This window comes from Lissotriton helveticus, chromosome 8 (assembly GCF_964261635.1).
Source record: "Lissotriton helveticus chromosome 8, aLisHel1.1, whole genome shotgun sequence".
In the NCBI taxonomy this organism is placed as follows: domain Eukaryota; kingdom Metazoa; phylum Chordata; class Amphibia; order Caudata; family Salamandridae; genus Lissotriton; species Lissotriton helveticus.
The window spans coordinates 332,734,496-332,748,453 of record NC_136069.1 but is presented as its reverse complement, the minus strand read 5'-3'; the positions used below and the strand labels follow the sequence as shown (position 1 = coordinate 332,748,453).

Here is a 13,958-nt window from a genome sequence, read left to right as displayed (position 1 = left end):
AGCCTTCTCAAGGCATATATTATGCATAAATCACTGTTAGAATGGCATCTCAGGCAGTAGTGTTGGACATTGTTGTATCATTCACCAATCCCCGGTTATGTTGTGTCCCATTGACATGATGCTGTGTTTGTTATCCACCTGTACACTTTTATGTAACTTGCCTAGAACTTATGTGGTATCTGGACTCCAGTTATTTTGTAGCCTCTTAACCTAAGACTTTCTCTGTACTATATGGGCTGTCGTACACTACTGAATGTTAGTAAGCTCATTTATATAACTCTTCAAATCTCTAAAGAGAAGTCGTCAAGGAGGCAACCTTCTCATTCATCTTTGCATATGTTTGCGTCACTCTTGGTGGTCTAATGCAAGAGCCTCTATCTTACCTTCCAGAGTAGCCACTAAATTACTGGACTCCTTTTGCAAGTACATTTCTTTCACTTCTTTCAGTGGGACACCTTGAGGGTTTATGTGTGTTGCCTAAGTCCATTCCCTTTACATTTCTTCCTCAAGAAGAGTAATAGCCATAAAATAATCTGCCCTCTTCCCACATCCTTGCTAGAATACAATTTTTCATGACATTTAGGCTAGTAGCTTTTTTTTAGAAAGGTCCAGGGTTTGCTTTTACTGATGGAGAAGGTGTTCTGTGTTTCCATATGAATTAAAGTTCTGGAAAGTAAGGGTATTTACAGTTTGCAGTACTAAGAATTGGAGAGTTAAGTTTGTATGCACATTTTTCTGCCCTGCATCAAATCATCCTTCGGAGTACAGACACCCCAGGATTGTCCATTCCTCAGACTGGCGTAACTTTCATCCATGCTGGAATTGTCATTAAGAGAGACGGCTACGCGGCCCTCTGTCAGTGGCAACAACACTTTCCATAGGTTTGGTTTCCCTCCAGCCTTTCATCTGTTGCTGCAGTGCCTCCTACCATAAGCACACTGTCCCCAAAGCTATTGCCTCGCCTCTGCATTAACCAACTGAGGCATGTCTTGTGCTGTCTTGCTACCCCTAACTAATCGCCTAAGAGTAAAGTGGGTCTTTAAGCATTACTTTAAGCATAACGCCAGCCTTCCAATATTCCTACTCTGTAAGCCAAGGAATGGGGTTTTCCAGGAGCTCATCACAGGCCCCTACATGTGTGCTGAATGAGACCATTCCCATGAAGCATGTCTTGAATTGTAGAACACTTAGAGCATCTTTGCAATACCCCGCAAATCCTCAGTCTGGCATAAGTGGGGAATAAGGGGGTTATGCTTGAATCAGAATCCCAACCGTTGGTAATTACCAGGCGCGCAACACCCATTGGGCTCACGGGGCTTCAGCCCCCCCCAATTCCCCCCCCCCCCACCCGGCGTGTGTGTGTCAGCCCGGGCTGACACAGTTTTGCAGGCTGGCGGCTATCTAATTGCAGCCGCACCCGAGTACTTAACAGGTCTTTAAAAGACCATTTACTTGTAAATTAAGCGTTTGGTGTGTTTTCACCTCTTCTTTCAGTCACTTTATCTATGGTCGGAAGGATTATCCCCCCGAAATATTTGTCACCCCCCCCCTCCCGAAATTTGGCTCTAGTTGCCCGCCTGGTAATTACTGAACTTGTGGAAGTTTTCCAGCACCATTTTCACCCCTTAAAACCTGACAGAATCTGTGTAGGCAAATATACACACTCAAAATAGGTGAAAACATGAGGTATTGTCACATTAGCCCCCAGTCTGAGCTGTGGAAATTGGAGTGGAGTAGTAATACCGCACGTGCTACATACTGCACTCCGATTTATTGGTATTTACTTGTAGCAGGATCACAGTGTGGAACAATGGGAATTTTGTAATGAGGCATTTTAGTTTTAGACTGTGCTGTATCAGAGTTGCTCCTGAGGATCCTGTACAAGTAAAGGATATTAGAATCAGTAATGAGTGTTGATGTTGATCACCTTAATTCTAGATATCCCAAATTGATTTTAATCAATTAACTTTGCATTTCAGGAGGTGTCGTTTTGTAATGAAATCCTATTTTCTGTTTTCAGGATAACGTGATATTTGAGAGACTCTCCAAGGACTCTCAGTACATGGCTCCAACCCTAAGCCATCTTGAACAATTTGCCACTGAAGGTATGTCAAATTTTTGACCTCGAACTATTTGTCAAAATATGGGTTTTTTATTAAAATTAATCAGTTTTAAGTTATATACATTGCTCAGTTTTGACTTAAATCATGTAAGAAAACCTACGACTTCATGCAAAATACCTCTCATCTACCAACTAAAAATGTGTAGTATAATTTTGGATGAAGCATCTGTTATTAATTGTAAGTTGTGGGGAGAAAGATTCATCACCCTTACTTGTAAAAGCGCGAACATATCACCCCTTAAGGTTTCAAGGCACTGGAGGCCGTCAGATAGATTAAGTGAGCTATTTCCCAGAGTCACATGATGCTGAGCTGAGATGCCACCGGGGATTAGACCGTGATCCTCGCGCTCTGGAGTCAGCCTCTCTGGCCGCTGTGCCACACCTAAGCCATTCATGGTGAACTGTAGTTGAAAACTCAGGCAAAGCAAGTGCTGAGCGAGAGGCAAGTATTTGTCGTAATGCTTCATACCATCATGAAGCAATGAATGGACAGGATATCTAGAACCAATCACATTTAGATAAGACCTCAGCAATAGATGTATGAATAATACAGGTTTACCACATAGAGGAAATCATTGAAGGCAATTTGCATACAAAGGACATTATTAGCCCCATCTTCCTAAAAATCATGTGCAGAACGAGACAATAGATTCTAATAAAACATGAAACACATTAGGACACTGGCCCTGAACTCAGTGACACAGACAACTGAACTAAACAAGTTTTACCAGCTACACTGAGACGTGGATCAGCAGAACCCAGGTACTGGTTTTATAGGCAATTTATTTGACTTGGTCACATGTAACAGATAGAGGGATGCTGTACCTACACAGTAATAATAAAGATACGGGTACTTAAACATGGAAACCTAAAGCATAATATCTTATAGTATAGTATAGTCAGATAGTATGACTTTCCGAAATATGGGGAAGGCAGGTCAAAGCAATTAAAGGATTGTAGCAGCAAAGTTGCATCAATCAACATTAACATACATACTCTACCCCAGGTATCGAATATACTAAAATGCACTAAGCAGATCAGCAGAAGGGAAGCCTATTACAGACATGTAAATGCTAAACCCACCCTCAAAGGGAATGGGATCAAATACAAACAAATGGGTGCATGCACAGCACCCAGCCGGGAGGGAGGAATGAGGACCTAAGTGTTCCAAGAGTGAGCTCTGGCAGCCTTCCAAATTGGCAAATCCTAAGCTAAAGTTATGAAAGAGTTCATGGTGAACAGGTAGGAGAAGGAAGTTTACCTGCCCACAGAGAGCTCGAATTGTCTCCACGGTACCCCTTTGCTCACTTGTAGACCGACCAGTTCTGGTCTCGTATCACAGGTGTTGCATTATGCTACTGCCCTCTCATCTCTAGATGCATGCAGTGAGCATGCCATGTTGGTATTTTTGCATCAATCCGTTTTCATTAACTTGTCGCTTCTGTATCCAGGACCGGAGCATGCTGCTTGTAAAAAAATAAAAAATTCAAGCCATTGTTTTCACTGGTGTAGTTGACCCCTCTAGTGAGAGGCTAGTTTCACTACGAGGAGAATATGCAAACATCTCACTTCTACACTATGGATCCGAGTGTGTTCCAAAGGCAACATTGGACTTGCTGCATTTGTGCCCTTCCCTGATACTATGATGCCAGGGAACTTACCCACGCACAGCATTTACAGGAAGGAGCGCTGGGACGAATATTCCCGCACTTTATTGCCAAGCGTGAATGTGAAACAAAATCTACTTCCCCACTATATTCCTTAGAACTACAGAGCGATAGGTATTTTCACAATTAGTGTCAGCAAGTCATCTGACCTGTTCCTGCACCTAGCATAATGCTCACATTTCAGGCACTTGTTGTTTTCCTGTTTATCGAAACTCTTGGTCACATTATTGAAGGTGGTCTGGCAATTAATCCGGTATCTGATTGCAGGTTCAATCAACCAATTCCATTATTTCAGATTTCTAAATTGAGAAATAATATAAAACCCATTGGAAATATAGTCTAATATCGTGTGCACGTCTATTGCTCAATTTGTGAAAGAAAGAGTGGCCCAAGCTCTGCTCAGAAGCAGGTGGCGGGTGCAATTGAACGTCAACGCACCTAATACCTAGACCTGTAGTCTTTAATCCACTTCTAGATACTTCCTGCCGCCTTTTCTTGCTCTTGCAGGTTCCTGCTCACTGTTTGTGATGTTTCCCCTCTTTTTCTTCCTCCGTCTTTCCGATTTGTGAGGTTTTCGCTCTCTTGCTCTCGGGAAATATCTGAAATGGAAAATGTGAGTGTTGATTCCCATAAATAAGTGTTGGTGCCCCACACCGGCAACCATCGGCTCAAATTAAGCACAGTGCACGTCTCACCAGTAGCATGTAAAATCAAGGATTGGAATTCAATTCCGTTCAATTCAGCAGAACTGCATCCACATTATCTGCTCTTTTAAACTATTCAAAAAAGTGCTGAAACTGCTAAACCTTCTCTACACTACTTGACATATCCTAATTCGCCTAGCCAACTCCACCCCAACCTCACCAGCGTGGTCTATCACCAGTGCTAGATATACTGATGTGACTAACAGTGCTTGATTTGTAAAAATAAATAAATGTAGCGTCCCAAAATATTTTCCTCAGGAGCCCACCACCAGCGTACAAAATACAAAGGCTGACTAGTCTTGATTCCAGGTAATGCCTCTTTTTTCTGTCACACCACACTTAGGCCCTCATTACGATGGGTGTCGGAAAGCCTCCGACAGCAGGTCATAGGCTTTCTGAGCCTCATCGGAGTTTCAGTTTCGACCTCATCATTACTATGCAGGCGGTCAAACTGAAAGTGGCCGCTCATTCCAGTTGGATTTGTCAGCCAGTCGGAGACTGGCACGTGATACCTATGGGCAGCGTTTCAGCAATAGGGAGTACGATGTTGGTTTCTGAAAGGCTTTCCATGTCGGGCTTTCCAACATGGAAAGCCTGTCGGAAAGCGTCATTGGGGGCCCCTATTTGGGCCCTCTTCACCTCATGGCCTCCAGTTGGGAGCCAAGGAGGCACTTATGGCGCCCCCCTGTTAATCACTGCCATGCGATGCAGGGATGAACACATTCTCCCATTTGTTTATGGGAGCTTGTGCTACAGCCGGTTTATGGCCATAGCATAAGCTCCCATAGACAATTGGGAGTATGTGACTGCACCATACGGTCATATTTTAATCGCGGTGTTGGGACAACTGACTGGAGTTGCTAGACCGCAACGGTGTCGAACAGACATAAGTCCGCCTGACACCATAATTAGGCCCTTAATGTCTCTTTATCTCACTCTTGCAACTTCCTTTTATTACCTTTCTTTCTTGCTTAATCACTGTTTCCTATTGTTCTTTTCCTCCATTCTCCCTTTTCTGCTTTTTACTTTCGTGCTCCGGGTCAAAGTCTGATGATGAAAAATATGTCCAGGTTCTGAAAAATGAGTGCAAATACACAAGCCTACACCCACTTGGACGAATTAAGTGATGTGTGAATATGTTACTCTCAAGACTTTCAAATGCCTGTTTCTGCCCCCGTTTTAAAATAAACTTCTTTAGTCGGAAGACATTGAATCTAGCAATGTAAAGCTTAAATTGTGTAAATTTACAGAAATAACTGGGATTTTTAAAGTTAATAGCTGTTTTTAAATGTTATCATTTTTAGCTATCTATTCATATTCTCATAATGTCTCTTAACTCTTTTCACCTGATATATACATGGAGAGATACGATGCTATGAAAATGACGCTTTTACCTCTTATTACATTAGCGGTGCTTTAAATGTAAATATTAATGTATTCGACTACCTGTGTTAGCAAAAGCAAATTTAATAAATATAAAACTTTCATTGGTGCCTTCCACAGAATACATTTCCTGCTTACACAGCTTTGTTTAACTGTTTCTAAAACAACACACGTTTCATAATGTGTTACAGTTGTTGGCACGGGTCAATAGAAAATCTGGTTAACATTACCATCTTTATTTTCAAGCAGCAAATGGCAAATAATTTATATTGGTATCTTTCCGAAGACAAACTGATTTCTGGTTTGCACCTATGCAGAAATCTTTTTTAAAAAAAACTCAGTATTTGGTAGGGAAAATTCCTCAACAATTAAGATGTTTTGCGATTAATTAGGGCATTATTTTCTTTTCTACGCATCTATTTCACTCCTTCGTGTGAGCTGGCTTGTTAATTGGCTTCTTTTGATTGAGAATAATTTCAGCATAAGGAATATTCCTACTGAGAAGTCGATGAAGAAGGTTGAGTTGGGGGTAATACCAATATCATTATTTTTTTTAATGATTAATTAAAACTACTATTGATCAGAATATGAATATATTATATATATATATATATATATATATATATATATATATATATATATATATACAGAGAGAGAGCGTGAGAGATATGTGTGTGTGTTTGTGTATGTAAATATAGGAGAACTATAGATGTAGCTTGCTTTTTAGGTGCTACTTCTTAAAGTTTCTGAGAAAACTAACAGGTGTAACTCTAGTCTAATTAGGTATAGTAGAGCCTGATTGCTTTATGAACATTGTGGAATCAATCCCTCAACAATCGTTGATCCCATAATCTTTGAACTTTGCTTCTCTGCAGGTTTAAGAACCCTTTGTATCGCGTACACAGATCTGTCGGAAGCTGCTTATGAAGAATGGCTGAAACTGTACAACGAAGCAAGCACTGTTCTCAAAGACAGGAATGAAAAGCTGGAGGAGTGCTATGAATCCATTGAAAAGGTAACATTGGGCTGTCTGAATAGTCAGAGTATCCAGGTCACAGTAGACTCTTACTTTTACAGGCATTCTGAATTTGGGGGAGAATTATATTTCATCTATTTGATATGGTATTATCTTGTAGATCATCATAGTCGATTTACTCGCATAATAGAATCTTATGATCTTTCTTCAAATGTAAAAACTGTTTTTCAATGTACGCATTGTTTATTTCTTATAACATGTGGACAATTTCCAGCGTCCAGCTTCTTGGTGCAGCAGAAATATACCATTAACGGTAATAGTACATATACAAAGCAGAAATTTTGCACATATAAGGCCCAATGCAAAAATCTGCGAAAAAATAATATATCAAGAACAAAGTTAGAGTTATGCACATCATATACAAAAAAGTGGTGCAGAAGGGGTAGGTTGTGCTGTTTGTGTGGGTAGAGTTGGGTCCACCTGTTGCTTTTGTGGTACTAACAGCAGACATTATCTAGCTACTAATGCCTAGGACAACCTAAGCAGATGCCCACCAGTGCTTCCCAAAATCTAGTATTACTGGTTCCAGGTGGTTATATTTTGCTGTTAAAAGGACAATGCATCAGTTTCCTATTTGCTGCTCACAAGTATTTTTATTCAAGCTCTCAGTATTATTACTTACTGATTGAAAAACTCTGCTGTTTTCGTCTCAAAATGAATACGGCTCATCCAGCCATGATAGTTAAGAAATGAGTTATTAGTTGTTATTTTGAATATTTTTTTACAAACTTCAAACCTCGTGATTTATTGTTCACTCACAAAGTACTAATGCCAATAGAACTTTCAGTCAGTAAATAAAACAGGGGGAGATCGACAGAAAATACAAGCTTTTGCAACCTGAAAAAAGAAAACAATCTGTATACTGAAGTATCTCTTGATGTCTACGGTGGAAGACTTCTGTGAATGAACATAAAAACGATGTGAATGTCAACACACAGATATAGTTGGTTGCATCACCAAGCGTAAACCATTTAACTTTACGGACATTGAAAGTACAACTCCCTCTATTCCTGCATCATCAAGCTTAAATAGGAACAATTTCACACCCCAGAGTAAGCGTCCAAGACCTTCTGGCAAATGAGTAATTGTCAAGAACCATTAAATTAACACAAACTGTGATCTTTAGGTGTGAATGGGATTTGGATCAAACACCATCTTATTGACATGTAAGAGACTGCCATACCACTCCCCATTGGGACAAACTGATGGAATTATTCCTAATCTACTGGACTGGCTGTCGGAACTCCGCAAATGGGCTGGCTGCGAGGGAACTGCGCTGCAATGGAAGGTTAATAGGGGTCTGCAACCCGCGAGCTGGTTATAAGTCTAGAATATGATTCTAACGGACATACCATATTTGGGAAGCAGGGGCAGATAGTGCATCTTGGAGGGTGAAGAGGACTCTCCATTAGTGCACATAACTGGGCGGTCTGTCTGCAACGTATGACATGAACAGCCCATGATTACCGGGACCTCCGTCCCTGGTTGTCATGGGTGAACAGATGAAGACTGATACACCAAAAGGACTCACCCGGTCCGATTCCTTTGATTGATACAACAACACAACTCTTTCTCTTGCAAGGCTGTTTAGTCTTGTTTTGGTTTGATTGTATTTTCTGTCACATTACCTACCTGTATTTGATGTCACGTTCGAGATAGTATTGGCATATCCACAGAAACAAAGAGCCCATATTAGAGTGGTTGACAATCTGTTATTCTTGGAACACGGATCGGGGAGGAGTGACTGTGATAATGTGTGTTGTACCTGCGTTGTTAAACTCAAGTAAATATGTTTAAAAAAATTAGACTGGCATTCATTCGTACCCTCAAATATGATCCACAAACCGTTTAAAGCATCCCAAACCCTTTTGAACACCACATCACCAACTAACATTTACATATCAAAAAAAGTGATACCTCCCACCTAGGTAGACCACCTACACCACGAGCCCAAAGCTGTGAGCCTCCTGCCTATGGTAATCATCATTTGACCAAGAAAGCAAGCCTAAGAAATTATCAGTGATGGCAATTATTAATTAATGATGTATAAAATGTAACCCAGAGGTGAAGCATGGAGATTCTTTACAGTGACATTCTAAGCAGGCTTCAGACTAGTAAGATGTTAAATTCTCCACTCAAGGGACCTTCACAGCATGAGGCAGTGACCTATGCTAGCTAAGAAATGTATAGCGCACAATAAGAACAAATGCAACCCAATTAAATAAACTTCCTACATGAAAATACCACGATTTACAACACAACCCATTCAAATACACTACGCAATTTCTGATGGGGTTCAAATGTAGTTTCAGAAATATGACATCAGGATATCGTGCGAAAAATGGGCACTAAGGTGTGCATTTTTGGCTCTTACCGAAAAATACTTATTATAGCATTAGCATAATAATACGAATGGATACACTAGTTATTCAAATATCATTAATACAGGTGAAACAAGTCAGATAGTACAACTCTAGGTAAAAGTTAAGAATGAAGATCAAGATCTCTCTATGTATGCAACACTAGCTGCCCTGTACACCCAACTGTCAATAACTTTTAAGTAAAAATATAAATAGAAGTTGTAGGAGTATTATTAAAGTTCCTACGTAAATGACAAATCACTGAACATGTCTTATTTTCAAATGGCGATTCTTCATTCATTCATTCAGCATTTTTACAGCTCATGCATGATTTAACAAAAAGTCCAGTATAGTATCTATGTCACAACATCCTAAATAGACTTCCTTGTGGCTCATTAAACATATCTTCTTTGTTTCCGAGCTTGTAAGTTGTAGTATGCCCCTTTAAGAGTTGCTGTAGTCCTTTAAGATTGTTATGGTTCTATCTGTGTTCTATGTTCTATATGTGGGAGTTAGGCAGTGTTTGACTGTCTCCTGCATACTGTGGATGTTCAAGCTGTTTTTCTGGATTAAAGCCTCTCTTCATCTTACAACTGTCTCCTGGAGTTACTACATAATTTTGGCGACGCTGTGGGATGTTCTACAGAACTTCTATTTTTTTAAAAAAAAGAAAAGTGTCATTTTGATGAAGAGAATCCTTTGAAACAGCGTTCACGCTTACTTCAAGGTATTTATTTTTATATTGTGTATATTGATTGCACCCACGCCTGCACCTTCTTTATTATATGTGCTTTGATTGCACCAGCGGCAGAGATTCCTTCATTTCCCGTATTTTCCTCATCTACAAGACTTCTACAATTTTATTTTCCTGTGTGTCAAACCTACTTTGTGTTGAAACCATCTCTTCAAACTCTATTTTTCATGTCCACATTAAGTTTCGATTTTGGTAACTTTCACATCGTGAAATTTAACTTTGAAGTCTGTTTTACCGTCGTGAGCTCCTGTACCTCGAGCTGTATTTTCATTTGAAATTGACTCCGCGTTCTAAATTCGCCCTTGTGCTCGCACGCTTGCTGCCGTCAGCCTTCCGAATCCTCCTGTGGTGCCCCTCATTGTCATCACGCTCCTACGTGAACTCTTTCATCACGCATCACGCTCCTACGCATCTCGTCATAGCGTGACTCCATTTTGTTTTTTCAGGTATCCACGGTAACCATATTCAACGCCGATGCGTACGGCAACATTTCCTTTCAACGCTGATGCGCAAATCTTTAAGAAAAGCATTTCTATTTTTAACGTTGCAACGCTTACTGGCTGATTTTTAGAAGAGCATCACTGAATACATTTACCAATGGATCATCACTGAACATCATCTGTTTTACATCAACCAGACATCGGTGACTACGTTTCTTATTTTAATTTATTATATTACTGTTTTTTCATGATTACTTCTGTAATGTAATGTATTTTACTCAATTTTGAAGCTTTTCTTCTATATTTACTATAACCTATTTATTTTATCTATTTATTTTCCTCTACACTACGTTATTGAGCATGGCTAACAGTATTGTTTCTCCTGCACATTTTCTCCCTGTAGCAGGTGATCCCAAAGTGGAATGGGACCTATGGTTTCCTACATTTTTAGCTTTTGTCGATGTTGTAGAAGAGGATGGATGTTCTCCTAAAAGAAAGTTAGCCTTATTAAAAAATTGTTTAGGTGGTGCAGGCCTTAAAGAACTAGAAAATGTACCTCCTATTGAAGGCGCAGATGATATCAATGTATTTGATGTTGTAGTTAAGCAACTAAGCGCTAGGTTTGGGAGAAAAATAAATACTGTTATGGAGCGTTTTAAGTTCTACTCACGTATACAAAAAGAGGATGAATCAATTGAAAACTATGTAGCTGCTTTGCAAACCCTAGCTGGTTCTTGTGCCTTTGAGACAATTAATTTTGATCAAGTTCTCAGAGACCAAATAATGATGAGAACCAAAAGCAAGAAAATACAAGAACGTTTATGGATGGGTACAGAAACTACACTTAAGGCTGTGTTAAACATTGCAAAAGGCATTGAACAGTCTGAACTTTTTGTGAGTGAAATTCGAGGTCAAGAAAATAAAAACAAAGTAGTAATTCCTGAAGTTTCAATAGTAAAAGAACCCTCCAATTTCAAAAAACCCTTTGTTCCTTTCAAACCACAATTTATCACTAATAAGAAAGAACATTTTAGGAGAGATTTTAAACCTTTTGAAAGAAGAAATCAGGTAATTTGTTACAGGTGTGGAGGCATCGACCATGTAGGGAGTTACAGAGGTTGTCCTGCCTGGAACAAAGTCTGCATTAAATGCAAACGCTCTGGTCATTTTAGCAAAATGTGTAGATCCTCGCAAAAAGTGAATTTAGTAACAGAGGACGAATCTGATCTCATTGATTCTCTTGGTATTAACAGCCTGTTATGTGTTGGTGACACTAAATGCAAGGGTTTTCCAAAAGACATAATTTTACTTGATGGCAATGCAATTTCTATGCTTATTGATTCCTGCGCATGGTACAGCATTATTGGCATGGACATTTTCAAAAAAAATTGGGGTTCATTGAAATTGTCACTACCCGATGTACAACCTGGTGGTTACACTGGTCACAAAATTGATTTAGTTGGTTTTTTTTGGGCTGATATTTCTTTTAAAGGCAGAAATATTAAAGGCAAAGTTTATGTTGCCACTAATGGCGCATCTATTCTCAGTTGGCCCCACCAACACGAGCTAGGCATTAAGCTTGACCCTAATGCCGCACAACCTGTGTATATCATTTCCAATGAACCTGATGTGTTTACCAGTCTTTTAAAAGAAAAGTTTCCTGCTATTTTTACTGATAAATTAGGCATATTTGAAAACTTCAAACATCGTATTATCCTAAAAAATGGAGCCACTCCTGTTCGACACAGGGTTAGGAATGTGCCACTGGCGTATCGTGATAAACTAAAAGTGATCCTTTCTGACCTGGTATCTAGGAAAATTATAGAACCTGTTGAATCCTCTCCTTGGGTTTCTCCAGTAGTTTTATCCATCCAGAGTAATGGCGAACTTCGTCTATGTGTGGACCTTCGTAGCTTAAATCAGGAGATTTGGGTTGATAGGCATCCATTACCTAATATCCATGAATTAATATCTACTTTGGCTGGTGCTTGTGTTTTTTCTACGGTAGATTTAGCAAGCGCTTACCATCAAGTCCTTTTACATGAAGACTCAAAGTTTTTGACCACCTTTATAACACCTGAAGGTATGTTCCAATACTGCCGCATGCCCTTTGGCTTAGCCAGTGCTGCATCTGTATTTCAGAGACTTATGAAAGAGGTTCTTGAGGGTTGGTCTGGAGCAATTGCCTTTCAGGACGATATTTTAATTTTTGGTAAAGATTTTGAAGATCACGACAAGAATTTAGATTGTGTATTAAAACGTGTCCAAGACAAAGGTTTAACTTTGAAATTTGCCAAGTGTAAGTTCAGACAGACCAAGGTGGAATATCTTGGCCATGAAATATCTTCCCTGGGTATCAAACCTAAAGTCAATCACATTCAAAGTATACTCAAAGCTCCCGCACCCTCCAATAAAGAACAACTTGTTTCTTTTTTGGGTCTTACTGAATTTTACAGCAAATTTGTGCAGGACTATTCTGCCAAAGTACATTTGTTAAGATCTTTATTGAAAAAAGATACAAAGTTTGTATGGAATTCTGAACAACAATGTGCCTTTGATCTTTTGAAAAAGGAAATTTTAAACGCTCCATTTCTAAGACCTTTTGAGTTGGGTAAAGAATGTATCGTGTGTGTGGATGCAAGTAATATGGGTCTTGGTTCGGTTCTAATGCAGAAGAACAAGGGTGAGTAATATGTTGTTTCCTATGCCTCAAGGACTCTCCGTGGTGCTGAGTACAACTATTCCACTATTGAAAAAGAGTTATTGGCATGCACTTGGGCTGTTGAACATTTCAGACCGTTTCTGTGGGGAACTAGATTTCGCCTACGTACCTACCACAAGCCTCTTATCAAGATGTTAGCTGCAGGTGGTGGTAGGACGTTGACTGCTCGTTTAGCACGCCTTGCTGCGAAGTTGCAAGAGTTCCAATGTGTTGTAGAATATGTTCCCGGACGTTTGAATGTACATGCTGACTGTATGTCTCGTTTACCTCTGGATTCACAAGTTTCTGTTGTTTGCAATGATCGTGATGTTTTATTCTCTATTGGGGATATTAATGGTGAAGGTAACTTGGGTTTATCTGTCTCCATTTCCGAGTCTGAGTGGAGAAATGCTATGTACAAGGATTCTGACTTGTCAAGTGTTGTGTCCTATTTACAACATGGTTGGCCCGAAGAACGCAAACTGTCTGGTGAGATGTTGTCTTTTTACAAGATTAAGGATGAGATTATGTTTGATCAAGGCTTTGTTACCCGTGGTGATAAAATTGTTCCTCCCTCGAGTTCGAGGAAGAAGATTGTCTCAATGGCTCATGAAGGCCACATGGGTATGTCCTGTACTAAAAGACGTATTCGTGAGTTCTACTGGTGGCCAGGGGTTGACAACATGGTCGATAAATGGGTTATTTCTTGCTTGCCATGTTCCTTGAGTGACAAGTCTGTCAAACCGTTAGCCACTGCTGTTTCACCCATTGAGTTTGTTTCTTCTCCTTGG

General features: G+C 39.8%; 1 protein-coding gene across 2 annotated transcripts in view; it reads left to right on the top strand.

The window, feature by feature from the left end:
- ATP8A2 (ATPase phospholipid transporting 8A2) overlaps positions 1-13,958 on the top strand; it is a 1,791,179-nt gene that overhangs the window by 551,413 nt on the left and 1,225,808 nt on the right. For both annotated transcript variants that reach the window (XR_013599395.1, XM_078655985.1), the window contains exons 20-21: positions 2,021-2,105; positions 6,752-6,891. Coding sequence is in view for 1 of the 2 variants with exons in the window: in XM_078655985.1 (XP_078512111.1) it covers positions 2,021-2,105; positions 6,752-6,891 (225 nt within the window). In the remaining variant the exon portion in view is untranslated. The remainder of the gene's footprint in view (positions 1-2,020; positions 2,106-6,751; positions 6,892-13,958) is intronic.